The sequence below is a fragment of the Brienomyrus brachyistius genome, chromosome 22 (genome assembly GCF_023856365.1).
Source record: "Brienomyrus brachyistius isolate T26 chromosome 22, BBRACH_0.4, whole genome shotgun sequence".
Lineage (NCBI taxonomy): Eukaryota > Metazoa > Chordata > Actinopteri > Osteoglossiformes > Mormyridae > Brienomyrus > Brienomyrus brachyistius.
In genome coordinates, this window is record NC_064554.1 from 15,054,687 (window position 1) to 15,077,905 (window position 23,219).

The 23,219-nt window shown below is 45.9% G+C and overlaps 1 protein-coding gene across 1 annotated transcript in view; it reads left to right on the forward strand.

The window, feature by feature from the left end:
* The window catches only part of plcl5 (phospholipase C like 5), a 52,313-nt gene that overhangs the window by 12,882 nt on the left and 16,212 nt on the right, over positions 1-23,219 (forward strand). The window contains exon 2 of the mRNA XM_048991971.1: positions 18,810-21,296. Coding sequence (XP_048847928.1) covers positions 18,810-21,296 — 2,487 coding nt within the window. The remainder of the gene's footprint in view (positions 1-18,809; positions 21,297-23,219) is intronic.

A 23,219-nucleotide genomic window follows, 5' to 3' on the forward strand; every position in this document is an offset into this window, starting at 1 on the left:
GTGATAAATCACGGGAGGAACGGAGAAGAAGTCGAGGCATAAATACCAGACCGACTTCCTCTAATTCTGACTCGTTAATTAAGGATGAGTTCGTCACGCCCACAGCATCGTAGCTGCACGCGGAGCCCGCGAACCAACACGTCAACTTCACTTAATTACGCCAACCGCCCTGCCCTCGTTCATCCAGTTAGGCCAACATTCATTCCGGTGTCAGGTTTGTCCGTCGTCCATTCGAGACGTCGCTTCTGAATTCCCTTGCTTGCCGCTCCTTCTCCCCACGACAAGGCCGCTGACCGGCGCGCCGTTAGGCAAGTGGCTAATTTTTTCCCGAGGTTGCAGAGTCACACTGCCTTGGAGTGCAACCCACCCCATCAGGGCGGTGAATGCTTTTAAAGTCCTTTTCTCGCTCTCAAACCCCCCGCCCCCCCCACCCCGCCGCGCCGCTTCTATCTCGACACCCACGCACTAACGGGACACGTTACATAAAGCGCCGTCTGAATCGTCAAGTACGCCGCCTCTCCTCTCGGCGGCAGCAGACAGGGCCGATAATCATGGGAGACAGAGGGACCCGCTTATCTAGTTCGCCTGATTCCGTCACCACAGCTGCAGCCTTTAAGATTTTCCGATGTCCTGACGGGTGGTTCGCCGATCGTCTCGTGCGGACAGCCTCCGGGGGGGGGGGGGGGGGCGTCTGGGGCCTGACTAGCAGAGTGAATCGACACTCTGGGGGGTGCCAGTGCAGTCTCCGCTGTGACGTGTCGCTGGGCTGCTCTTTCACAGGAACCCTGCGGGTCCGAGAGGAGGAGACAGGTTGTAGAGCCTCATATGCGTGAACCTTAGCACATGGGAATCAGAGCTCGGGGTTAAGTACAGTGTTCTGTGGTAAGGGACTAACCACCGGCAGCAGGGGCCAGGCATCTCGCCGGAGTGCAGGACGCTGGTGCTTATGCAGAGGGCTTGATTAATTTCCAAAAATAAATGGTATATTTTCTATCTTCTGCAACCCCTCACTCTAGCATGTTTTCTTCACATCTGAAACGATTAAATTCATGTCAATTTGCTGACCTGACACACACACACACACACACACACCGTTTTAGCGGTGCATGATTTCCGATTACCGATTTCTGTGTCCACCTCAGGAAACCCCCCCCAGAAAAGTTGAATCGCAGGGAAACGGAGTCACACACAAACACACACACACACAAACACTAAGCACAGTTTACAGATGCCTGTACACCAATCATTTTTCCAAGGTTGGCTCCACATCGCTAAGGACTGAGTACCAGCGATAAATAATTAAAAAGATGAAATCCGTTTTTAATTTAATTTCATATCCTTCTCGTGTTACGGTGAAGAGCATCTACAGTGACACCTGGTTAAGCATTTTCGGACGTACGTTGGTCAAGTGTGATGGGGATTGTCTGTATCATCTTGTTGGGGGGTGAATTACGGTCTTGGTGGCAGAAATATGAGATGAGCAGGCTGACATTGTTCGTTCGGTGAGCCGACAGAATAAAGAATGAGCTGATCATAGGATAAGCTGATGTTGGAATTACCTTACAGGTTAGATTAATGAGGGATTTCATTCTCAAATGCGATTGGAATTAAAGGTCAAGAAAGAATTTGAAAACCTCCCTTAATTAAGGACAGGTATTCATTTTTGACTTGCAAACCGAATTAAATCAATTTCCCCAAGTTGTTGTTATGACAGAACAATGCTGGTGTTTTACATATTTATTGTGAAATGGGACTGTTGACTCTTTTGAGCCATTCTCACTGGGAAATGACTGTTTGAAGGCGTGGTGTTTCTGGGCTTGGGAGGGAGGGTCACTTGATGATGTCATCTGTATCATTACACCCCCCCCCAACGTCTCATGCTACAAATTGGGGTCTCCTGTGCCGTCCCCTGTCCTCTGATCTTGATGGTCCCTCACGCATCTCCTGACTTGCATCATTATTTGTTCTGCCGTGCCTGTTTTTTCTCCCTATGTCATTTTTTTGTGTGTCCTCTTTCTGTACCCCCCCATCCCGTCCCTGCAGCGGGACACCCCCATGGCCTTTCTGTTCCATGCTTCGTCCCTGGTTCTCATATCACCGTCACCACTAGAGAGATTCACGCAGTTGGGTGAAAAATGCATTTCGAAATATAAACATTAAGGAAAAAAATCCCAGTTAGCTGATTGAAAATCGTCTTCGGGGTCAGAATGTCACAGGAACATTAAATAATTCTTAGTCACCCCTCATTGCTCACATTAGATTAGATTTATTGAAGCACAGTAAATATTTATAAATAGGCTATGTTTTTTTTGTAAGGAATTATTTTAGATTCCCAGGACAGTAGGGATGTAAGTCCTCTCTTTCTCTGTTTTTTTTTTTTTTTACTCTTGGGGCCCCTGATTGGTGAGTTTATTAAGGTGAACACAATGTTTGTTTGTTTTTGTTTGTTTTCGTTTCAGGTGTATTACAAAAACGAAAGTCTGCTAGCCAGCCTGTTTCGTGGTCGAAGCAGGCCCATTCCTGTTCTAACTGCTTACCCTGGGCAGGATGCAGTGCAGCCCCGAAGGAGGCCCATTCCTGTTCTAGCCGCTTACCCTGGGTAGGATGCAGTGCAGCCCTGAAGGAGGCCCATTCCTGTTCTAGCTGCTTACCCTGGGTAGGATGCAGTGCAGCCCTGAAGGAGGCCCATTCTTGTTCTAGCTGCTTACCCTGGGTAGGATGCAGTGCAGCCCCGAAGGAGGCCCATTCCTGTTCTAGCTGCTTACCTTGGGTAGGATGCAGTGCAGCCCCGAAGGAGGCCCATTCCTGTTCTAGCTGCTTACCCTGGGTAGGATGCAGTGCAGCCCTGAAGGAGGCCCATTCCTGTTCTAGCTGCTTACCCTGGGTAGGATGCAGTGCAGCCCCGGAGCCTGTGCCAGGCCAGACAGGGCAGATGCACACAGGGAACATGCAAACTGCAACAACAGCGCAGCTGTCATTACCCAGCCATGGAGATATGAGGCAACAGTGCCGGCCTGATGAGCCAGTGAGGCGCGCAGTAAAGAAATACCACTGCACGTTTTGGAAGTTGCATTTGTTCCTATTTTATTTCATTTTATTTTATTTTTAATTCTTCCACCCTCCCTCCTCCACCTCCCACGCATCCTTTATCTCCTGCGGCAAAGACGTTTGATATGCATGTGTTGAATACTCAACAGGCCCATAGGCCCTCCCACCCACTCTGCGCAAAAGCTCCTCTGTCATCTCTTCAGTGAATCTACCAGCCCCCTGACCCCCCCACCAAAACTCTTCCAGTCTTATCCTGTGAGAGAAATGCAGGCCCCCAGGATATGGTGCCTGGTCCGGTGGTTTTTCTGCCCATAATAGTAACATCTGCCCGTAATTGCCATAGTAGCATCGTAGATCTTTTACAAAGAGGGATTCTCAGTAAGTCGTAACATAAAACGCATTAGTAGATGATTATTATTGTATTATGTATTGTAATACAGTCTGTGTTCTACCTTATTAGGTAATAGCACCCATTAATGTTTAAAAGCTGCAACTATATCTAATCAGTGCTGATGAACTTCAAGCCCACCAATCGTATTTGACCCAAAGGTAATTTATGTTAATTAATTCCTTATGGTCCTCTCTCATTTTTGCCTAGTAAAACACATACTCAACCTTTTGATCTGGGGTGGGGGGTGGGTGGGAGAGGGGATGTTGCTGCGAGAAGTAGGACAGAAGAGGACCTGAAAGACAACATGCTGTGGTACAAAAAAAAACCTGTTTGTTATTCTTCCACTTTCGGCAGCCCGTTATTCTTGGATGCATTTCATCCAGACATCTGAAGGTCCAGGAGGCCTTTCATCCTAATGGATGGATGGATAGATGGATGGATGGATGGATGGATGGGGGATGGGGGGGAGAGAGAGAGAGAGAGAGAGAGAGAGAGAGAGAGAGAGAGAGAGAGAGAGAGAGAAAAGAACTGATTTAGTCTAACTGCTGGCTTGTTTTCAAGGGCATAGGAGATACTTTGCACCCCCCCCCTCCAATATCAAAAATTTAAATGCAAAGTTGTATATTTTTTTTGGGGGGGGTGGGGAATGAACACAAATTAAATATATATGCATTCTTCCCTGTCCCCCCCAGTTCATAAGCCCTTTATATTAGTAAAAATGTTTTGTTCATCCAGAATGTTTTTCTTAATTATGAAAACAAAATTTCATTGTGGTGCTATTGAGAGAAATTGCCTCGTTAATTATAGCGATAATTGTAATGACGCCGCACGCTGTAAGATGTGTCATAACAGAATGTCAGAAGGCCTCTTGACGAGAAGAGTGTAATTTGTGATTTTATTTTGCTGGGGATCAAGTGTGATTGATATGGCAAGAAAATATGAAAGCGTACTTCACTACACCCACAAGAGCTGAAGGGGAACCGACTGGAAGAACAAAAAGTGGGGGCTATTTATAGACAGGTGGGGGCTTTGCGGATGTGGGTGCAGCGTGTCAGAGAGAGTTGCATGATTCACTGTGCCCTCACTTTCGCAAAAAATTTGATTGGGGGAAATGAAATAGCAGTTTGGTTGGCAGAGACAGTTTCAATGCAATTTATCTGGGGTCCTGAGCAGTAAGAGCTAGGAAGCAGAAGTAGATTCCAACGTGGGATGCTATCAGCAGTAGTGAATGACGCTGACCTTTTGTTGAGGCGGGGGGGCACGGCATTATGTTTTAGCTGTTGAGGTTTAAGACCAAAATGTTTGGGCTCCAAGCTTCTCTCTGAATACTGTGTGTGTGTGTGTGTGTGTGTGTGTGTGTGTGTCAAAGGAGAGCAAGATGGGATGTGTGAAAGATTAGCATCCCAGTTACCTGAACCTGTGCACAGGGCAAATAATGGATCATTTCATTTCAAGAAACTCTTTGGTTGGCCAAAACTGTGTTGGAGAAAAACATAAAATAAGCTGATTCTTGGAATGTGATTATCAGTCTGGACACCCGCATCCCGAACGTTTTAACCTTGTCCGCAGGTTAACAGTCGGGGCAGTTCTTTGGACACGTTGATGACATCCAGCTGACTATCTGGTCATCTTTAGTTCTACCCAAGTTGAGGGTCTTGGCGAAAGCGGGAAATCGCAGAGGGCCGTCCGGCTCCTGTGGCTGCCTTCCTTCCTTCCTTCCTTCCATCTTTTTTTATTCTCTGCAGTCTGCCGCACACAGACATGGAAAAAAGGGTGAGGGACGGGGGGTTAGACATGAGGTGCGAAAGCGACAAAAGATCTGTGCCGATGTGGGGGCGGGTTTGCTGTAAAGGTGGGGGTGGTTCCCTCGGAGAGTCACCGCTGAGATTGTGAGATGGGGCGCCTGGTTCCGTGGCGTCACATGCTCAGTGGGGGGATTTGCTAGCAGTTCTCTGCCCCAGACCGCAGATAAGCCTGAGATATTCAGATATTCATTTTATATTGACTGTATGCTCAGTACATGCATTCCGAGGCCTGTGTTTTATACGGCGAGCCTTGGCCGGTGGCTGCATCTCATTACCATGATAATGGAACCAGGCCCCGGCGCCTGGGCTGTTTTCCTTCAGCCTCTTTTCTGCGTCCATCTGGCCTGGCCTCCCGGACCATATGCTCACGCCACGTTCCCCGTGTCCGACGGCGAGCTCTCCTTACGGTCCAGCAGTGCAGCTGGATGTCCGCGCGCATGTCAGGCGGCAAACGCCATTTTTAATGCACTGTTTAATGCGCTAACTTTAGCATGTTTGCTCCGCCAGCGTTCAGTCGGCATGCCCCCTCCCCACATCCCCTCCTTTTGTACGCCGCGTTCTCCCTCCCCTTACCGCATCAGATTGGTTCCTTTAGGCCGCCCACAGGCCTCCACGTCTACCTAGGTGACAGTACTGGTTGAGGCCTAATTAAACCCCCACCCTGGAGCGCAGTCCCTCCACGAGACAGATCACGTCGGTGCCACGCAGAGCCAGCCGGCCACCCAGAGTCCAGGTGCCAGCGTGTGTCGTTCCGAGCGCCTCATGATGCCACACATCTGTCACGGCACACGTGTCACAGAGCCAAGTCTGCCCCCCCCCCCTCCCGGTAGGGGAGGTTTGAGGGAACCAAAGCAGCCATGATGGACACGAGACTGTCTTCTGGAGCTGCAGGGGGATGCGATGGTCAAGGTTACACTGGTTTCTAACATGGAAGGACTGACCCACTCGCTGCAGCGCGAAAAATGACCAGCAGTTCATGTGAAATTATTAAATATTGAGAGATTCATCCATCCATCTCATAACAGCTTGTCCAGATCAAGGTCACAACCTCTGTATATATTTAAATTGCATAAAATGTGTGTGTTTTTCATTTCTGGATTGCTTATTTGTTTAAATTTGTGTCACAATTTTTGGTTATTTTCTGTCTTGTAGTGTAGAGTCGCAAATCTGTGTCATCCATGGACGTTGCCGCCATTAAATCTCACTTTTCCTAATTATTCATTTGGACCCCCCCACATTTAACCTAAAATATAAATTTTATGCCAGCGTGTCCCCCCCCCCCCCCCCCCCCCGATGTACACATGCATGTAAAGTACATTGTAATGTGAATCTTCAAATGTAGCACAAGTATTGCAGGTATTGTTTGCTTTCTTTACTTTCCTTGGAGGTAAAGCTACACACCCTACGCACTGTGACCCAAAGCAGCCATCGTCTGCGGTCGTTAATATTAATCGGCCCTCGGTGCTCCTGCCCCCGAACACTTAACGTCAGATTCTCCGTTTGGCAGTGAATACCTGTAAACCGTCTCGCTCTGTCGGCTTTTCTCGTTGCTTAGCAATCAAGCGGTGAACGGCGTGGTGGATTTCAGGGCCTGGCGTCCAGCCGCTCTCTGGTCAGATTCGTGGGTTGGTTTTTCCAGTTGTCGCAGGTGCAAAAGTTTCATGAAAGTGTCAGATCACGACAACCGGCGTGTGTGTGTGTGTGTGTGTGTGTGTGTGTGTGTGTGTGTGTGTGTGTGTTTTATGTCACTACCACAATGTTGTCTGTGAAAAGAAGATTATATGTTAAGAAAAATTACTAGCATGATCGGCCACTTACTGGTTGATCTAAATTGCATCAGTGAATGAGATTTGGTTCAGATTCCCTCTCTCCCTAACGAGGTTCATAGCTGTTTTCGTCCTAGAAATGGTTCGTTTCAATTACCTGCCAATCTGCTTAATTACTCATTTGCCATAAGGTAGACAAATGCAGTTATAGGCACTTAGGTTTGTATTATCTATATATTGAAGGGAAAGTTGCTTAAAGTGAAATTTGTTATACCTTTCAGGCCACATTTGTAGTACATCGGCTGTAGTACATTTTATGTGAGAGCAGTAAATGTATTAACTTCCCAGGTTCTCATATTTTCGTCTTTGATGAGAACCTAAGAACATAGTAGGCCTAATCCTCACTCATCCACCCATCTTCTGTACCCACTTACTTACGATCACGGGGGTGTGGAGCCTCACCTGGAGGCTACAGGCACAAGGCAGGTAACAACCCAGGACCGGGCACCAACCCATCACAGGGCACATTCAAACACCATTCGCTCACTCACCATTCACTCAACCACCATTCACTCACCCATGCACGCCTAAGAGCAATTTGGTAACTCCAGTAAACCTCAGTATATTTTTGGACTGGGGGGGGCAATTTTTGGGGGGGGGGGCAAAGTACCCGGAGGAAACCCCATGATGACACAGGCAGAACATGCAAACTCACAGAGGTGTGAGGCAGCAGTACCAAGCTACCAGTACTCACTCATCTTTTGGTTAAATTACCACGTATACCCATCCCAAAATGCACCGTTGACTGGAAGACAAAAAGCACAATGGCTGTTGTGTATGTGCGCTACCTGACTTCTTTAGTACATACTTGGCAGATGAGTAAGTAGTATACACTCAAGGCCAAAGCTGTGTCGTATGTAATTTCAGACAGAGCTATAACTGACATCATCGCCTTAGTGAGTCACGAATGAGCCTTGGTCGTACATTAACTCATTAGTACCAGGTTGGAATAGTTTACTGAATTAATTTATATATAGCAGCTCATCTTCAATCTAGCAGTTGGAGGGGGAGGGAAACGGTCTTAAATAAGTATCATACAGGAAGTCCCTGCCCACGAGCAGTTGAGCAGCCTTCTGCGAATTACAGTATAGACAACAGATTGCGTTTCCCGTTTCTGTCATGTGATCCGATAGGGTGAGCTCGGGTGACACCTGTGTTTTGACTCTGTAACGACCAATGGGCATTACTGTGACATCGCACCTTCGTTTAAGCTACAGGTCACGGTGAAGACAAAGATACAAATGAAAATGTACTGTACAATTAGTAGCAAGCAGTAGGCCGGTGCTGGTTCCCTGCCTGGTGCTGGATCCCTTCCAGGACCGGCTCTGGACCCCCAGTGACCCTGCATAGGAGACCAGGGTACAGAAAATGGATGGATAATTAGTACAAAGCATTTTGAGTTTATAATAATGTTATTCTTTTTATATTTTATATAATATTCCTTTGACTGAAGTAGTTTGATTGGTGATGGTAGATCATTTTAATATCAAATAAATTCAAAGAGAAATGAAGTGAAATGTCGAGCTCGACTCTGTGCGAGATGCAGATTGGCTGTTACTGATACCATCCAGCAAATCTTGTCACTTTCAGATATTCTCAGCTTGCCAAGAATTACACTAATTAATGATGAATGGCAGTCCTTGAATTGGGGTAATGATAAAAATAATTCAAACCTCTGACGTACTGCTTCATTTTGGGGTTTTTGGCTTAATTTTGTGTCCTCGTGCTTCACAACTTCTGGATTTTTAATCTATTTTAGCTGCTATTTCGGGAGATGTGCGTCTTTGACGGTTATGCAGGAGTTGGGAGTTACTTGCGTCGGAGTACACGAGAGTAGCAGCCGGGCGCAAGCAGCCGCTGGAGGCGGCCGATTTGTAACGGAAACGACTTTGGAAATGCTTTTGGGAACTAGATTGATCTGTGACTCATGTCCAGGAGATAATTGTCCCTGGATTAACGGCCACGCAGAGAATGAAACGTGGAGGTCGCTGCCTCCATAATCATTCCGATCTAATCCATGGAGCATTATGCAGTAAATTCGAATCAGAGTGACGAGCCTTATATGTAGCCCATTCACCATTTTTCACAGCCACTGAATTTCAATGCTTATTGTGTATTAATTCATCTCACAAAAGGCGACGAGATAAATTAGCTTATAATGGTGGGCTGCATTGTTCGCATGCGTGGAGCTGGTGGTTTTCTATTTTGGCGAGTAGGAAAAGTTATAGCTCGGTAGAATTGACTTCCCTCTATTCTCCTCATTTCCGTAATTAAGCCTCATTGTATATGTTTTACCTTGTTAAATCCTCTTCTGGAAATAATGTTATTATTACCGGGGGATGGAAGAGTTGATAAGCATTTGATTTATACGCGTTTTCACGCAAACACACGCCTCCCGGTGGTTTGTTCTGAGATTTCCGACAGACTTACACTGGCTCGCGTTCAGCTGGAAGTGACGCAAAAGCTCGGCCCTTCATCGTGGTCGGTGATGAGGGAAGGCCGTCTCCTTGCAGCACACTAGCAGCTTTCAGAAGAAGCATTCTTTACTGTTACTTAGAAAAACGGGCAGTTGTGAGAATTATTGCCAGAGTTTCAGTCGCCTGTATTCAGCCTGTTTGATCGGAATTGCCGATAGGGCCAGTAGTAATAGGCGTAAGGTCCAAGTACAGAACAGATGCTCATTTGTTTAAAAATGTAGGGCATTCTTCAGCTGGGATATGGGGGTCGACGTGAGGGCAGTACCAGGAACACACCGGTTCCTCACCCTAAGGGAGGGAAGGAAGCGGCAAAGTGAGATATTGTTTCGTTAGACAATTGTTGGCTATGTGCTTACACAGAAAAGTCACCCCACGTGGTGAGCAAACTGCTAGCCAGCTGGGCGGTAGGATGGATAAGGCATGGGGGATGGATACGGAGCTCCATTTCAGGTGAGGGGTTATAATCCCGTGACCTATGACTGCCGTTCTCTGTCCGCCATGTTTATTTCCCAGCCGCGGAATTCTGACAAGTCACAATCCATAACTGCTTGACTGTGGACATTATGTGGTTGTCGATTTTGCTTTCGAATGAAGATGGAAGTATGTAAACAGCGAGGAGTATATCATCTATTTTAATCGCGCCTGGCTTTTTATATGTCATAGTGATTTGTAAGTCTTGGCTGTGAGGTAGAACATGAGCAACTGCGATTCTTACCCCTTGGTACAGAGATCCACTTTTTCCCCTTTTGTATTTAGAGAACAGAGGATGAATTATGAAGACCTGGTTCAGCTCGTGGGAATAGCGGCAAGACGGCTCTCCTTAACGGTGAAGTAGTTAATCACAGGAGACAAATCGAGAAAAAGGCAGCTGTCAGGAACAGAAGCAGCAACAGGCGGCACCATTCATTTGCTAAATCGTGGAAAAATGCTGCTGTCTTCAGGTCTAATGGCAGAAAGTAAAACTGACTCTTTTATTGGGACTGTTGTAGTCATGCCAGGTCAGCTAGGATTTCAGTGCATTTCATCATTACATTAAACTTTGTTAATACTGCGAATAATGGACATTATGGGAAATCACACTGAGTTACTGGAAATGATATTTCCTTGGTGAAAAAACATGCTTTTTTTAGCTGATTGGAGATCAAAGGATGAATCACTTAGTTTCTGATAATGCAGTTTTTTTTACAGTAGGTCTAATGTAGTAATCAGAGATACATTAAAAAGAGAGGTCTGCATGTAATGTGATGAAGTCACCCGTTCCTGTCAGGACCCTGTGTTCTGTCTCCTGTCCACTTGGACCCAGTGACGGTGTCCAAGCTGTGAAGTCCTAATTAAGCCCTCCTGCTCTCGAGATCTCTGACAGACCGCACCTCCTGCTTAACTGTGTTGGCTCTGTGAGAAAAGCCTGGCACTTGTCCATCTGTGTGCAGACGGTTGCATCAATCCCAGAATGCCTCCCTCTGTTGTACCTTTCATGAAGGGCATTTAACCTGAATTTCCCCTCTCGGTAAAATATGCAGGTATACAAACAAATCGAATATTACAAAGGTGGCAGTTGGCTGTGTCGCTTCAGATGAAGTTATTGCTAACAACTGTTATAATAATTTACCAAAAAATAGGCCTTGGGATTTTTGATCACAAATTTAGTAGCTGCTGACTAAGTAGTACCGAGTGCTGATATTGAGATATTTCACCTTTGGAGCTGCATATTGTAGCAGACTTTACCTGCAGTGTAGAATGCGGTAGAATGTTTGTCGCGGTGCATTCATTTTATCGCACAAGGGAAGAAAGGCAGGGTGGTGGGCAGGGTGGTGGGCAGGACCCGGGGTGAATGATGGATACCGACTGACCCTGTTGGGCGAGACCCTGAACGGTGACAATCGCCACCACAGTGTGGCTCAGTGTAGCACCTCTGAGGTGCAGAAATTCACAGGCTAACAAGTTATAACGGCTCACGTGCAGAGACGGCGCAGACAGAATGGCAAAGGTCAGCCTGCTCTGCCACACTGCCAGACGGCGGCTAAGTAAGGCCACCAAGCAGCGTGCGCTCAGCGGGGAGGCAGCGGCCACTGCGGCCGACATGACAGCCAGAACGGCTACGCTATTGGCCGACTTCCTCCCATTCGCAGCCACTGCAGGGAAACAGATGGAACCAACCTTTTAAAAATTGTAACCATAGTAATAATAATAAAGTTTCAAATGCCGATCATGTCACAGGACGGGAGGCCTTGAGAAAACCAAGTCAGCATTAGGCGTCGTAAGCGGGGAAAATCACGGAAATGTGAAAATCGTGCAAATCGTGAGCGGTTCCTCTCCAAGTGTCAGCAAAGCGAACGGTATAATCTGTGACATTCATCCAGATCTACACTTGCGCCTCCAGTCAGGTTAATGGTTTTTGCATTTGGTCTTGTTTTGATAAATTCATGGTCACCTTTATACAGTTTAATACGGCATTCTTATCGATGACTAAGGGACGCCGCGGGATTTACCAATGAGGATGAGTTGTTTATGTAGTTAAAGAGCCATTATGTTTGTTACTGCGTCCTTTCAAGCACATCCAAAGGCGACTGCTAAACGCAGCCAAACGACCAGCTCAGTCGAGCCCCCTAACCCTGCAGGAAACGGTTCGTGGGAACAGGCCCTGGTAGCTGGAGCTGGTCCAGACTGCAGGCCTCCTCATTCCTACATCTGCCTCTCTTCCCTTTCACCGCATGGACCTCTCCGTATCGGTATACGGTCGCGGTCCCCGGTCCAGGTCCCAGTCCCGGTCCCAGTCCCGGTCCCGGTCCCGGTCCCGGTCCGAACACTGAGGCATGCATTCACATTAGCAGGTATACCCTGAGCCTAGACTTTTTGAAGCTTTGGGTTCTGGTCGAAACAAACGCGGCGGACCTACTTTATAGCTGTAATTAACGTCTGAGTTTTATTTTAATTTTGTTTCTACATTTTATCTCGAGGCCACGCGCTTTTCTGGTGTCCCTTGTCAGTGTTTCAACAGGCATGCATTAAGAAGCTCAAAATAAAAGCCAACCAGGGGTATATCTCAGGGCTATGCTCTTTTGCAGACTGCTTACCTATGAAGAGTGCTTGTTCACCAGCTCTGACGCTTCCTGAGGTGCTCTTTGGGAAGCTGTGTTGGGGCCAGGCCTTGCTTGCTACTAGCATCCTAACTAGATCCTACTTCAAGTCTTACTTTTAACTACAAGAATTCCATCCATCCAAAGAATTCCCCCTGCTACCATCAGCACTATTCAGATGATTTTCTGATTCTCGGTTCCGCACAGTGCTTGTTTTGTCACACTGTATCCCGGCTGGTTAATGGCTACAGTAGCTGTCAAAAGATTGGACACAGAGTCTAAGAAGAGTGGTAGTATTGCATCACATGACCTGGCCACCTGACCTAAACACAGTAGAAGTAGTTTTGGAAAAGCATCCCAGGAGGCCACCTCATGAAACTGGCATAGTGGAGACAGTAGGGTCAGGCAGTTCATGGAGCAATGGTGGGATCACTCTGCTGACCCAGGGCATTGAACCTGCAACCTTCTGAGGTCCAACCTACAGAGCTGCCCCACACAAAAAAAAAAGGTTATTAATACTTATTTGGTCAGTGCATAGATATTATATTATAGTTTTGATAACTTTATAGTTATTCTTAAATGTAGAAAATAGTATGAGTAAACCTTTATATGAGTAGGTGTGTCCAAAGTTTTGACTGGTATTACTTGTATAGGATTGCCAATTTCAGTCTAAAGAAATACAGAACATGATGATAAAATTTGCTGACCGGGAAGAGGGGAATTCCCAGCGATACCATTTGCCCAGATATGGCGCAAATCGCATCCCTTATTAGTTAAATTCAGATGATCCTGTAACACATGGGGTGGGTGGCAACTGTAGCTATGTACTTCAAACATAAAAATTGAATAAGAAAGTAGTGTCCGGGGAGTGGCTTAGCCCTGTGCCTTTCGCGGCCTGGATAGGCACCAGACCCTCCCTTGACAAGTGGATAAGTGGTTGTGAGACGGATGAACAGGTGGCTAGATTTCCTGTTAAATGTCACCTACATTCTGCATGTACTGTTTGTAATGATTGAACCGGATAACATGACTGTAGATAATGTTTAGAGGATGGTGAGTGGGGGAGGGGCTGAGCAGCCTAAGTCTCTTTGCCCCTGACCTGAAGCTTGTCTGTTCAAGCCCCAGCCTTGGCAGAACAGTCACATGTCCATGGGTCCTTGAGCAAAGCCCTTAGCCCCCAGCTCCAGGGGTTCTGTGTGGTGGCTGTGACCCCCCCCCCCCCCCCCCAAACTATGGAGGGCGAGATGGGGGAGGCACAGAGAAGAATTCCAGTGTACTTGTGCAAATGGCAAGTAAAGGGTTTATCATTTTTCTGCGTTTTGCTCTTACCAGTCGGCGTGGCGACAGAGCTGTCCTGTCCGCGTAGAAGCCACAAGGTCTCAGAAACGTTCCATTTCAGCTGTCTTTGATGCTTCTGATCTTTAATTATGGATGTAATCAGTAATAAGTCAAGGTCAATTAGTTAATTAAGGGTCAATTACAAGAATAATTCTAATGGCGGCTAAAAGGTTCATGCGTAAAAACGGACTTCTTCCCTCCATTACTGCTTAGCGACAGCAGTCCGAATTGAAAGTCCTAAGCTATTTTCCTGCTGAGGAAGAATAATTACTTTGCACAGGCCCACTAATGAAATGCCAGATTACTCATAACCCATGACTCCCAAGTGTTGATCGCACTTCCTGGAAGGCAATCTGGAAACAATCTTCGGCAAGCCCTCGATTCCTCTGTCTGCCGAGGCTTGTCCCTCGCATAAACACCACGGGCTCAGTCACGGTGTTTCTTCCTAACCCTTCAAACCAAGCATTCTGGATTCTGTACAACTAGGAACAAACATAAATAAGTTCTGACCACAGTCTCTGACCTGACGTATAGTTCTATACTGGAATTTAAGAGGTTTATAATAATGAGCAGGAAAGGAGGGCAAGAGAGGTCAGTCTGAGGAAGCTGCCTTCTCTTTATGTCTATGCATGCCCTCTGCTGCTGTGTGGCCTGCTTCAGAACATCAGTGGGCTGCAGTTTCCTTTTTAGGGCCTGTGGAGTGTGAGCTTGCAGTGTGAGAGCCTGACAGAGGCTGCTGTCTTTTTTATCCATAAAGAAGGCAGTAACAATAGAGACGAACAGTAACTTTCCTGTTCTCCATTGTGTTGTTGTCTATCACTTCCCCCGTCTTTACACACGTTTGAAATGGTCGCAGTGCTTTCAGATAGACCCATGTTGTTATTTTAAGGTCACACGGGCAATGGATATGCCAGTTCTGATTGCGGTGTTTATTTTAGCGTGGCGTTCTATTGGGTGGTGCAGTGGTTAGCACTGTTACCTCACACCTCTGGGACCCGGGTTCGAGTCTCCACCATGGCTCCATGTGTGTGGAGTTTGCATGTTCTCCTCGTGTCGTTGTGGGGTTTTCTTTAGGTACTCCGGTTTCTCCCCACAGTCCAAGAATGTGCTGAACTTAATTGGAGTTGCCCGCTGGTGTGAATGGTGTGTGAGTGAATGGTGTGTGAGTGTGCCCTGTGATGGGTTGGCACCCCGTTCTGGGCTGTTTCCTGCCTTGTGCCCATAGTCTCTAGACCCCCCTGAAATAGGACAAGTCGTTTCAGAAAATGGATGGGTGTTGTTCTATCTTTAGCCGTGTAAATAAAGTCGTGAAAAATGAGCGGGGACAGTTTTGTGATTTGATTGTTAGTGTCAGAAATCTTGCATGGATCAGTTAGAAATATTTCACTAGATCTACGGCTGAAAGGTGACTTCAGAGGTAACACCTGCTAAAAATGGTTCTTGTGCATGTAGATGTAAGTAAATCAGAATAAGGATCCAGTTGGCTAAGCATGTTCAAACATACAGGAAATTTTTACAGCAGATACAAAGTTGCAACAAGGCTAGTCAATTGTCACATACAATTCAATTGATATATATATACAACGTGTATAACCTCTAGAGAAGGCAGACATGATCAGTGGGGGTGGATGAGAAATCGTTTGTTTTTTGCTTGGGACAGCAGTTTCCCTGAAAGTCTGCATCAACAGAATGACAGACATTTGGGTTAAATGCTAACCGCAGAGTGCTGACCTCATATCAGTTTGTTTTGTTGGAGGTGCCAAGCACACCAGTTTCTGTACTTTTGGTACTTCAAGAAAGTACCAAATGTTCAGTACTTCAAGGTGCTGGTGTTGCACTTGCATGAAAATCGGTCCCGGTGCTGAATGACATCACAGCGGCAGGTGGGGTATTTGGTACTGAATTCGGAAAATGATTGTAGTATGTTATAGGGCTGGACAATGTGTGATATTCTTACCAATATTGCATGTTATGCACATGCAATTCTTATATGTCTAGTCAGCTAGATTAAGATTAAGATCTTCTTACCTTCAGTTCTGTATGGCCATTATAGTGCAGGGCGTCTAAGTTTCACTCAAACAAAAACTGAGCAAATTTAGCAATTTTAATGATTATTCCTTTCCAAGATACTAGAACAAGATTCTAGTACAGTCTCCCCGCAGATTGCGCTGGGGTTGCATTTTGATAAACCTATTGTAAGATGAAAATGCATTTTAATACAGTAAACCTAACCTCACAAGCATGGCCTAGCCTAGCCTACCTTAAACATGCTTAGAACACTTACATTAGCCTACAGTTGGGGCAAATCATTAACACAAAGTCTACTTTATAATAAAATGTTGAATATCTCATGTAATTTATTGAATAATGTACTGAAAGTGGAAAAACATTTTCCCATCGTCTATTACGAAATTTCGTAACATGGACCATCGTAAACCGAGGAGTGTCTGTGTAAAGTCATGAGCGCTGCATGCATTCTCTGAGACAACCAGAATAGTTTTTGTCCTTGCTCCTTGACTGGTTTGTGAATAACTTTTTTGCTTTATAAATACCCCAGAATTTATGGTATTAAAACAAAATCCCATTGCGATATTTGAAAAATTCCATGCTGTTCTAGTCTGTTATACAAAATTCTTTATTTCTTTTCATGTCATCCTGATCTTCTTCAGTTCTTGTGCACAAGAACTTGTGGACAGTTGATCTTGTGCAGTTCTAACCAGATCACAATTTAAGCTTGGGTCTCTTCATTTGTCCATTTGTTCATTTCTTTTCTGAGTTCGCAATTTTTTTTAAAGACAGCAGTTGTTCCTTGTTTCAGCGACAGGCTATTTGCATAAACAGTCGACACAGAAAGTGTTCCAACCCCCACCCAGAAGTATCAAAAAAGTACCCCAGTTGGTTTGGTACTTAGGTACTGGAACCTTTGGTACTGGTGCTCCACCGGAAGTCAGTGGAAAAAGGAAGGTACCGAGAAGAACCTGGTGCCTGGTGCAGTGGAAAAGCCGCCTAATTGCTGTGACCTTTAAACTGAAACATGAAGAAGCTACTTATTTTATTTCTTGCAGGTTTTGTGGGCCTCGTTCTTCGACTATATGTGAACATTTTCACTACGTGATGATTTTTAGTATTCCAACACCTTCCCCTCTGTGCTCCACATGAGTGCATGTAGCCCCTCCCACCCAATTCTTTAATCTCTTTTCTCAGGGGACCACCGGGGATAAAAGTGGGTGGGGAACCACAGTGCTTTAACAGCTGTTTCTTACACCTCCAGCAACTGAGAGCTATGAAACTGTGCACAGGAAGTCAAAACCAGCCACAAGTGCTGTGATTGGTGGCCTCCCCCTGCAGACTCTTAAAATATTCTTCGGTGTTTATGCTGTTCCTCTATTGTGCGGCAAAGAGAGAGTCACTGCCTCAGTAGGACGACCTGCTGTACAAATGCTGCAGTACTAGTGGAAAAAAAAGTGTTTTTTTATGATAGATTTAATGAGATGAGATGGTACCTTATTGAACTCTGCAGGGAAATTAGGGCATCTGCAATGTGTGACATTCAAAGATACAGCCCTGGAAAAAATTAAGAGACCAAAATTTTCAGTTTCACACATTTCTCAGTTTATGGGCATGCGCCTGTGTGCAATATACATAATTTTTTTGTGAACTGCAGCCTGACTCTTTCCTGCTTCTCATTATTAAGGGCCTCTTCCTTGTTTTATGGGACTTCAGTCCTGATTCTAGGAGCCTGATACGACCTGTCCTATCAGTGCACTTCACACTATGTAATGTTTCCCATTGTTTTTGAAGGTCATTTGAGGTCTTCCTCTGATTTATGAGGCACTGCCTGACTTCTCTGGCATTAGGAAGTTACTTCCGCTCCTGGCTGGTTTTTTGGTCATTCCCAGTGTCTCCAGCTTCACCTTATTCTTCTGTACTGCTGTCTTAGGAACATTGAGCCTGGAAGCAGCCTGCTGTGCAGTGTAGCCTTCTGCCAGCAGAACCAGGATTAAACCAGGACTTAAAAATGCACTTCATTTAATATAAAGTGGGCTCTATTTTTTTTTCCAGAGATGTATTTATGAATGCTGAATACTAAATTCTGACATCAAGGCAAATCATTTTATTGTCGACATGTGTAGTTGGCTCAGCAGAGGAGTGGGTAGCGATTTGACCTCGTGGCTCCAGGGTTGGTGTTTCGAATCCTGTGCTTAGCTCTCTTTTATGTTTGCACAGGTAACCTCTGGGTGCTGCAGTCTCACAACTGCTGTCTAAATCTGTGTTTCCCAACCCGGTCCTCGGGGACGCCCAGGCAGCCCTACATTTTTGCCAGCTCCCAGCTCCCAAGAACACCAAACTCCTGGTACAGAGAGCTGAAAGGGACCAAAACGTGGTCTGTCTGCAGGTCCCCGTGGAATGGGTTGGGAAACACTGCTCTAAATTGCTTATAATGTGTGTAACTCTGCCCCGTGCTGGACTGGTGTCCTATCTAGGGTGATCACCTAAGCCATGTCAGGGAGACACTATGAGCTACTTCGGGTTTTACAGACTACTTTAAAACTGAAAGGCTCCTGTGCTCGGCTAATTAGTTCAGTTCTTCTTTATTACTGGTTTGTTTCCTTGAATGAAAGACTCATCCAGCCAAAGAGACACCCTGTCCTAGCTGACATGGATTAGATGGTCACCCTAATCCTACCCAGGGAGTCCCCTACTTTATGCACGGTGCATCCTGGGATAGTCTTAAGGTTCACCATGACCCTGCACCAAACAAGCAGATATATGTAATCTGTTCTCGTATCTGGCTGTGGATCTGCTTTATCAGTAATAACGGCACGTTTTTTTTCCCTCCCCTGTAGGATGGTTCCAAGCAGAAGCAGGTGCGCAAGAAGACTGTGTCCTTCAGTTCCATGCCCAACGATCGCAAGATCAACAGCACTGCTGCTTGCATATCCTTCATGATGGAGGGCTGCGAGATGAAGAAAGTGCGCTCCAACTCCCGCATGTACAACCGGTACTTCCTGCTGGATTCGGATATGCACTGGCTTCGGTGGGAGCCCTCTAAGAAGGACTCGGAGAAGGCCAAACTGGAGATCAAGAGTATCAAAGAGGTGCGGCTAGGAAAGAAGACCCCAGTTCTGCGCAGCAATGGACTGTCTGAGCAGTTCCCTGAGGAGTGCGCGTTCTCCATTATCTATGGGGAAAATTATGAGTCATTAGACCTGGTGGCCAGTACAGCCGACGTGGTCAGCACCTGGGTTATGGGCCTTCGGTATCTCGTCTCCTACGGCAGGCACACGGTGGGCGTTATCGAGCCCAGTCAGCCCAGCTTGAGAACGTCCTGGATCGGATCAGTGTTCGAGTTGGCCGACGTAGCAAAGGAGGGCCAGATTGACGTCTTCAGAGCCACCCAGATCATCAAGGGACTGAACCCTGGAATGAAGGCTTCTCGGATAGAGCTGAAGTTTAAAGAGCTACAAAAAGCTAAAGACCAGTATGGGGAGAAAATAAATGTAGAAATATTTACAGAGGCCTACTGTGAGTTGTGCACACGGCCAGAGATATTCTTTCTTCTGGTGCAGTTCTCTAGCAATAAGGAGTACCTAGATTGCAAGGACCTAATGCTGTTCGTTGAAGTAGAACAAGGGGTGGAGGGGGTCTCCGAAGAGATGTGTAGAAATATAGTCCAGAAGTACGAGCCGTCAACAGAGGGCAGAGAACGAGGATATCTTTCCATTGATGGCTTCACACATTACCTCCTTTCATCTGAGTGCCACATATTCGACCCCCAGCACAAACAGGTCTGTCAGGACATGACGCAGCCATTGTCACACTACTATATTAATTCGTCACACAATGCTTCTCTACTTGAGGACCACTTCTGGGGATCCTCGGACATCGGTAATTATATCCGGGCCCTTAAGATGGGCTGCCGGAGTCTGGAGGTTGTAGTCTGGGATGGTCCTGACAATGAACCTCTTGTATATGTTGGGAGCTCAGTAGCCTCCCAGTTAGCTTTTTCCAAAATCTTAGATGTCATCAATCAGTTTGCCTTTGAGAGCTCTGAGTACCCCTTGATTCTCTGCCTGGTAACCCACTGCTCTCTACTCCAGCAAAAGGTTATGGCACAACACATGAAGAAGATCTTAGGGGATAAGCTATACATGGAGCCCCCTAAGGCAGATGAGCATTACTTGCCCTCTCCTGAGAAACTTAAGGGGAAAATCCTTCTTAAGGGGAAGCGTTTGCCATCTAACTATCCAGATTCAGAGGGGGAAGTGACAGATGAGGAAGAAGGAATGGAGATGTGCAGGAGAGTTGGGTCAGATGAGAATTATCACATCAATGGGGTGGGCATCAAAAGGCTGAAGCTCTGCAAGGATCTTTCCGATCTGGTGTCCTTGTGTAAATCTGTGCAGTTCAGGGACTTTGAAACTTCAAAGAGAGACCAGAAATATTGGGAGATATGCTCTTTCAATGAAGTCATTGCCAACAGGTTTGCCAATGAATTCCCAGAAGATTTTGTTTGTTACAACAAGAGGTTCCTTTCAAGGGTGTACCCAACCCCCATGAGAATTGATGCTAGTAACATGAACCCTCAGGACTTCTGGAAGTGTGGATGTCAGATTGTAGCCATGAACTACCAGACACCAGGTCTGATGATGGACCTCAACCAGGGCTGGTTCAGGCAAAATGGAAACTGTGGTTATGTGTTACGTCCAGCCATCATGAGAGAAGAAGTATCGTATTTTAGCGCGAATGCTAGGGACTCGCTGCCAGGTGTGTCTGCTCAGTTACTGCACATCAAGGTCATCAGTGGCCAAAATCTGCCCAAACCACGCGGGTCAGCCGCCAAAGGAGATGTGGTAGAGCCCTACATCTATGTGGAGATACACGGAATTCCCGCAGACTGTGCCGAGCAGAGGACTAAGACTATCTCGAAAAATGGGGACAACCCCATCTTTGATGAGAGCTTTCAGTTCCAGATCAACCTTCCCGAGCTGGCTGTGCTGCGCTTTGTGGTGCTCGATGATGAGTACATCGGGGACGAGTTCATCGGCCAGTACACCATACCCTTCGAGTGTCTGCAGCCCGGGTATCGCCATGTTCCCTTGCAGTCCTTGACGGGGGAATTCCTTCCCAACACTCTGCTGTTTGTGCACATTGCTATCACCAACCGCAGGGGTGGGGGCAAAGGCCACAAGAAGGGGCTTTCAGTGCGAAAGAGCAAGAAGGCCAGGGAATACACGTCCACCAAGTCCACGGGCATCAAGGTAGTGGATGAGCTCTTCAGAGCTTCTACACAGCCTCTGAGGGAAGCTACCGATCTTAGAGAAAACGTTCAGGTATGTTTTTGGTTCTTTGTTGGTGGTGTTGGTTGTATCATTTGGGGTATGTGAGTTTTATTGTGAGTTATTAATTCCCAGTACTTGATTGCTTACCCTTTATTGTAAGAAATTGTCGTTTTATTAGTTGCTAATTTATATAACTGGCGCTTATGGCTTTTCTGAATTCTAGGCAGAAACGAAACATCCAAATTTGGAATCGTGTCTGTTTTTCCAAGTCACTGATTGCATTAAATTAACATCAATTAAAAGAATACGAAATTATACAAATTGACGTCATATAATTATTGACTTTTTGAAGTGGTCGCTATCTGTATCAGCACCTTTATGCCTGTATTACAGATAGCAAATGAGAGGTCCGTTCCTTTTTTCAGGGCTATCACTGTATTGCAGTGTACAGCACTGTTGCCTGACAGCTCTACAGTTGGGAGTTTGACTCTCACAGCTGCTCCGTTTGTGTTGAGTTTGCATGCTCTCCTCTAAAGTGTCCTTCTGTACTATTGAGAAACATGCGGTTACGCCATTTTGGCATCTCTAAATTGCCCATACTGCTTGTGAGTTTGTGCTGTACAATCGACCGGCACCCCTTTGGGGGGTGCGCCTGTCCTGTGCTCACTGCTGCCTATCATAGGCTCTGAGTTTCCTGTAACCCTGTCTAGCAGTTTGAAGATGGATGAATTGTTACGATTATATTTATTAATGGTCATGGTGCAGGCCACCATCTGTCCCATCGATCTTGTTGTTCTCCACTGTACATTTCATGGCTCAGTATATATTTCTTTTTGATCCTCTTCTCTGGCATGGAATTATTTCATTATTTCCTGTATTGGATAAATAATGGATACATTTCAGAATATTTTATAGCTTCAGGCTAGAAGGATTTTTCAACAAAACCTCTGAAGAAATGAATGTTTCATAACATTAACGTTCAATGTCGTGCTCTGTGCCGTAAGTGGGCTCGGCTCGGCTCGGCTGCTGTTTCCGTGCCGCATCTGCGTGGGTGTGGGGCCATGCTGCACTGACAGCAAGCAGAGGCTACTTATCCACAACAAATAATCAATACCTCTCTTCAGTATGTTGGCGTGAAGTGGTGCGTTTCCTTTTTAAAAATTGCACTGAACCGTGTCTACAGGGCATCTGCACGTCGTACGAATGGGGTACAAAATGGGGTGTTGACATTGATTAGAGGATGTGGCATTATGTAAGGATTTATAGATGATAATAATTATCAGAGGTAATCCAGTAAACAATGTACTGGATAAGCAGCTGGAAGATGTGATGGATGGAAGGATGAATGATGAAGGATTAATAATTCAGGTATTTTATGAAAGTACTGTATGGTACAGGTCTAGGTTCTTTCACTACTAATGTGAGCAACGCTTGTTGTTATGTTTAAAACCAAACTAGGCCTGATTATCTAACTACCCTTTGATTTTTTATTTTTTCTTGTAAAGCGTCCGGTGATGCATTCTAATTTTGGCCTTGCTAGCTGGAGGTGTGTGGTTTACATTTCGTTAAATGGGGTCACGTTAGCATTTTGGTTTTTGCTAAAGCAGCTGTTCTATGCCTCGGTTTCGCTCCAGTTTCACCGCCCAGCCTTCTGCGTGATATTAAAAAAAAAAAGGTCTCTCCAGGCACTGATCAAAAACATTCTGAGCGAAAAATGTTACAATGAACACACTTTATCAAACGCCCAGAAGCTACGTCTGTACGCGGTGTCAGTTGTCAGCTGTGACTTCTAACAGAATCTGTTTTTCATTGGCTGTGCTTTAGTGATAATGTAGCAAGAGACATCAGTGATTTTTATAATGGGTAAATGAGCTGTATTGGCAGTAAGCTTGTTATCCTTGAAAGCTTTTCTGCTGCAAATTTTATTTGAGTAGCACTGGTTTGGACTATATAGGTTTAAGTGCGTAAGAAGAA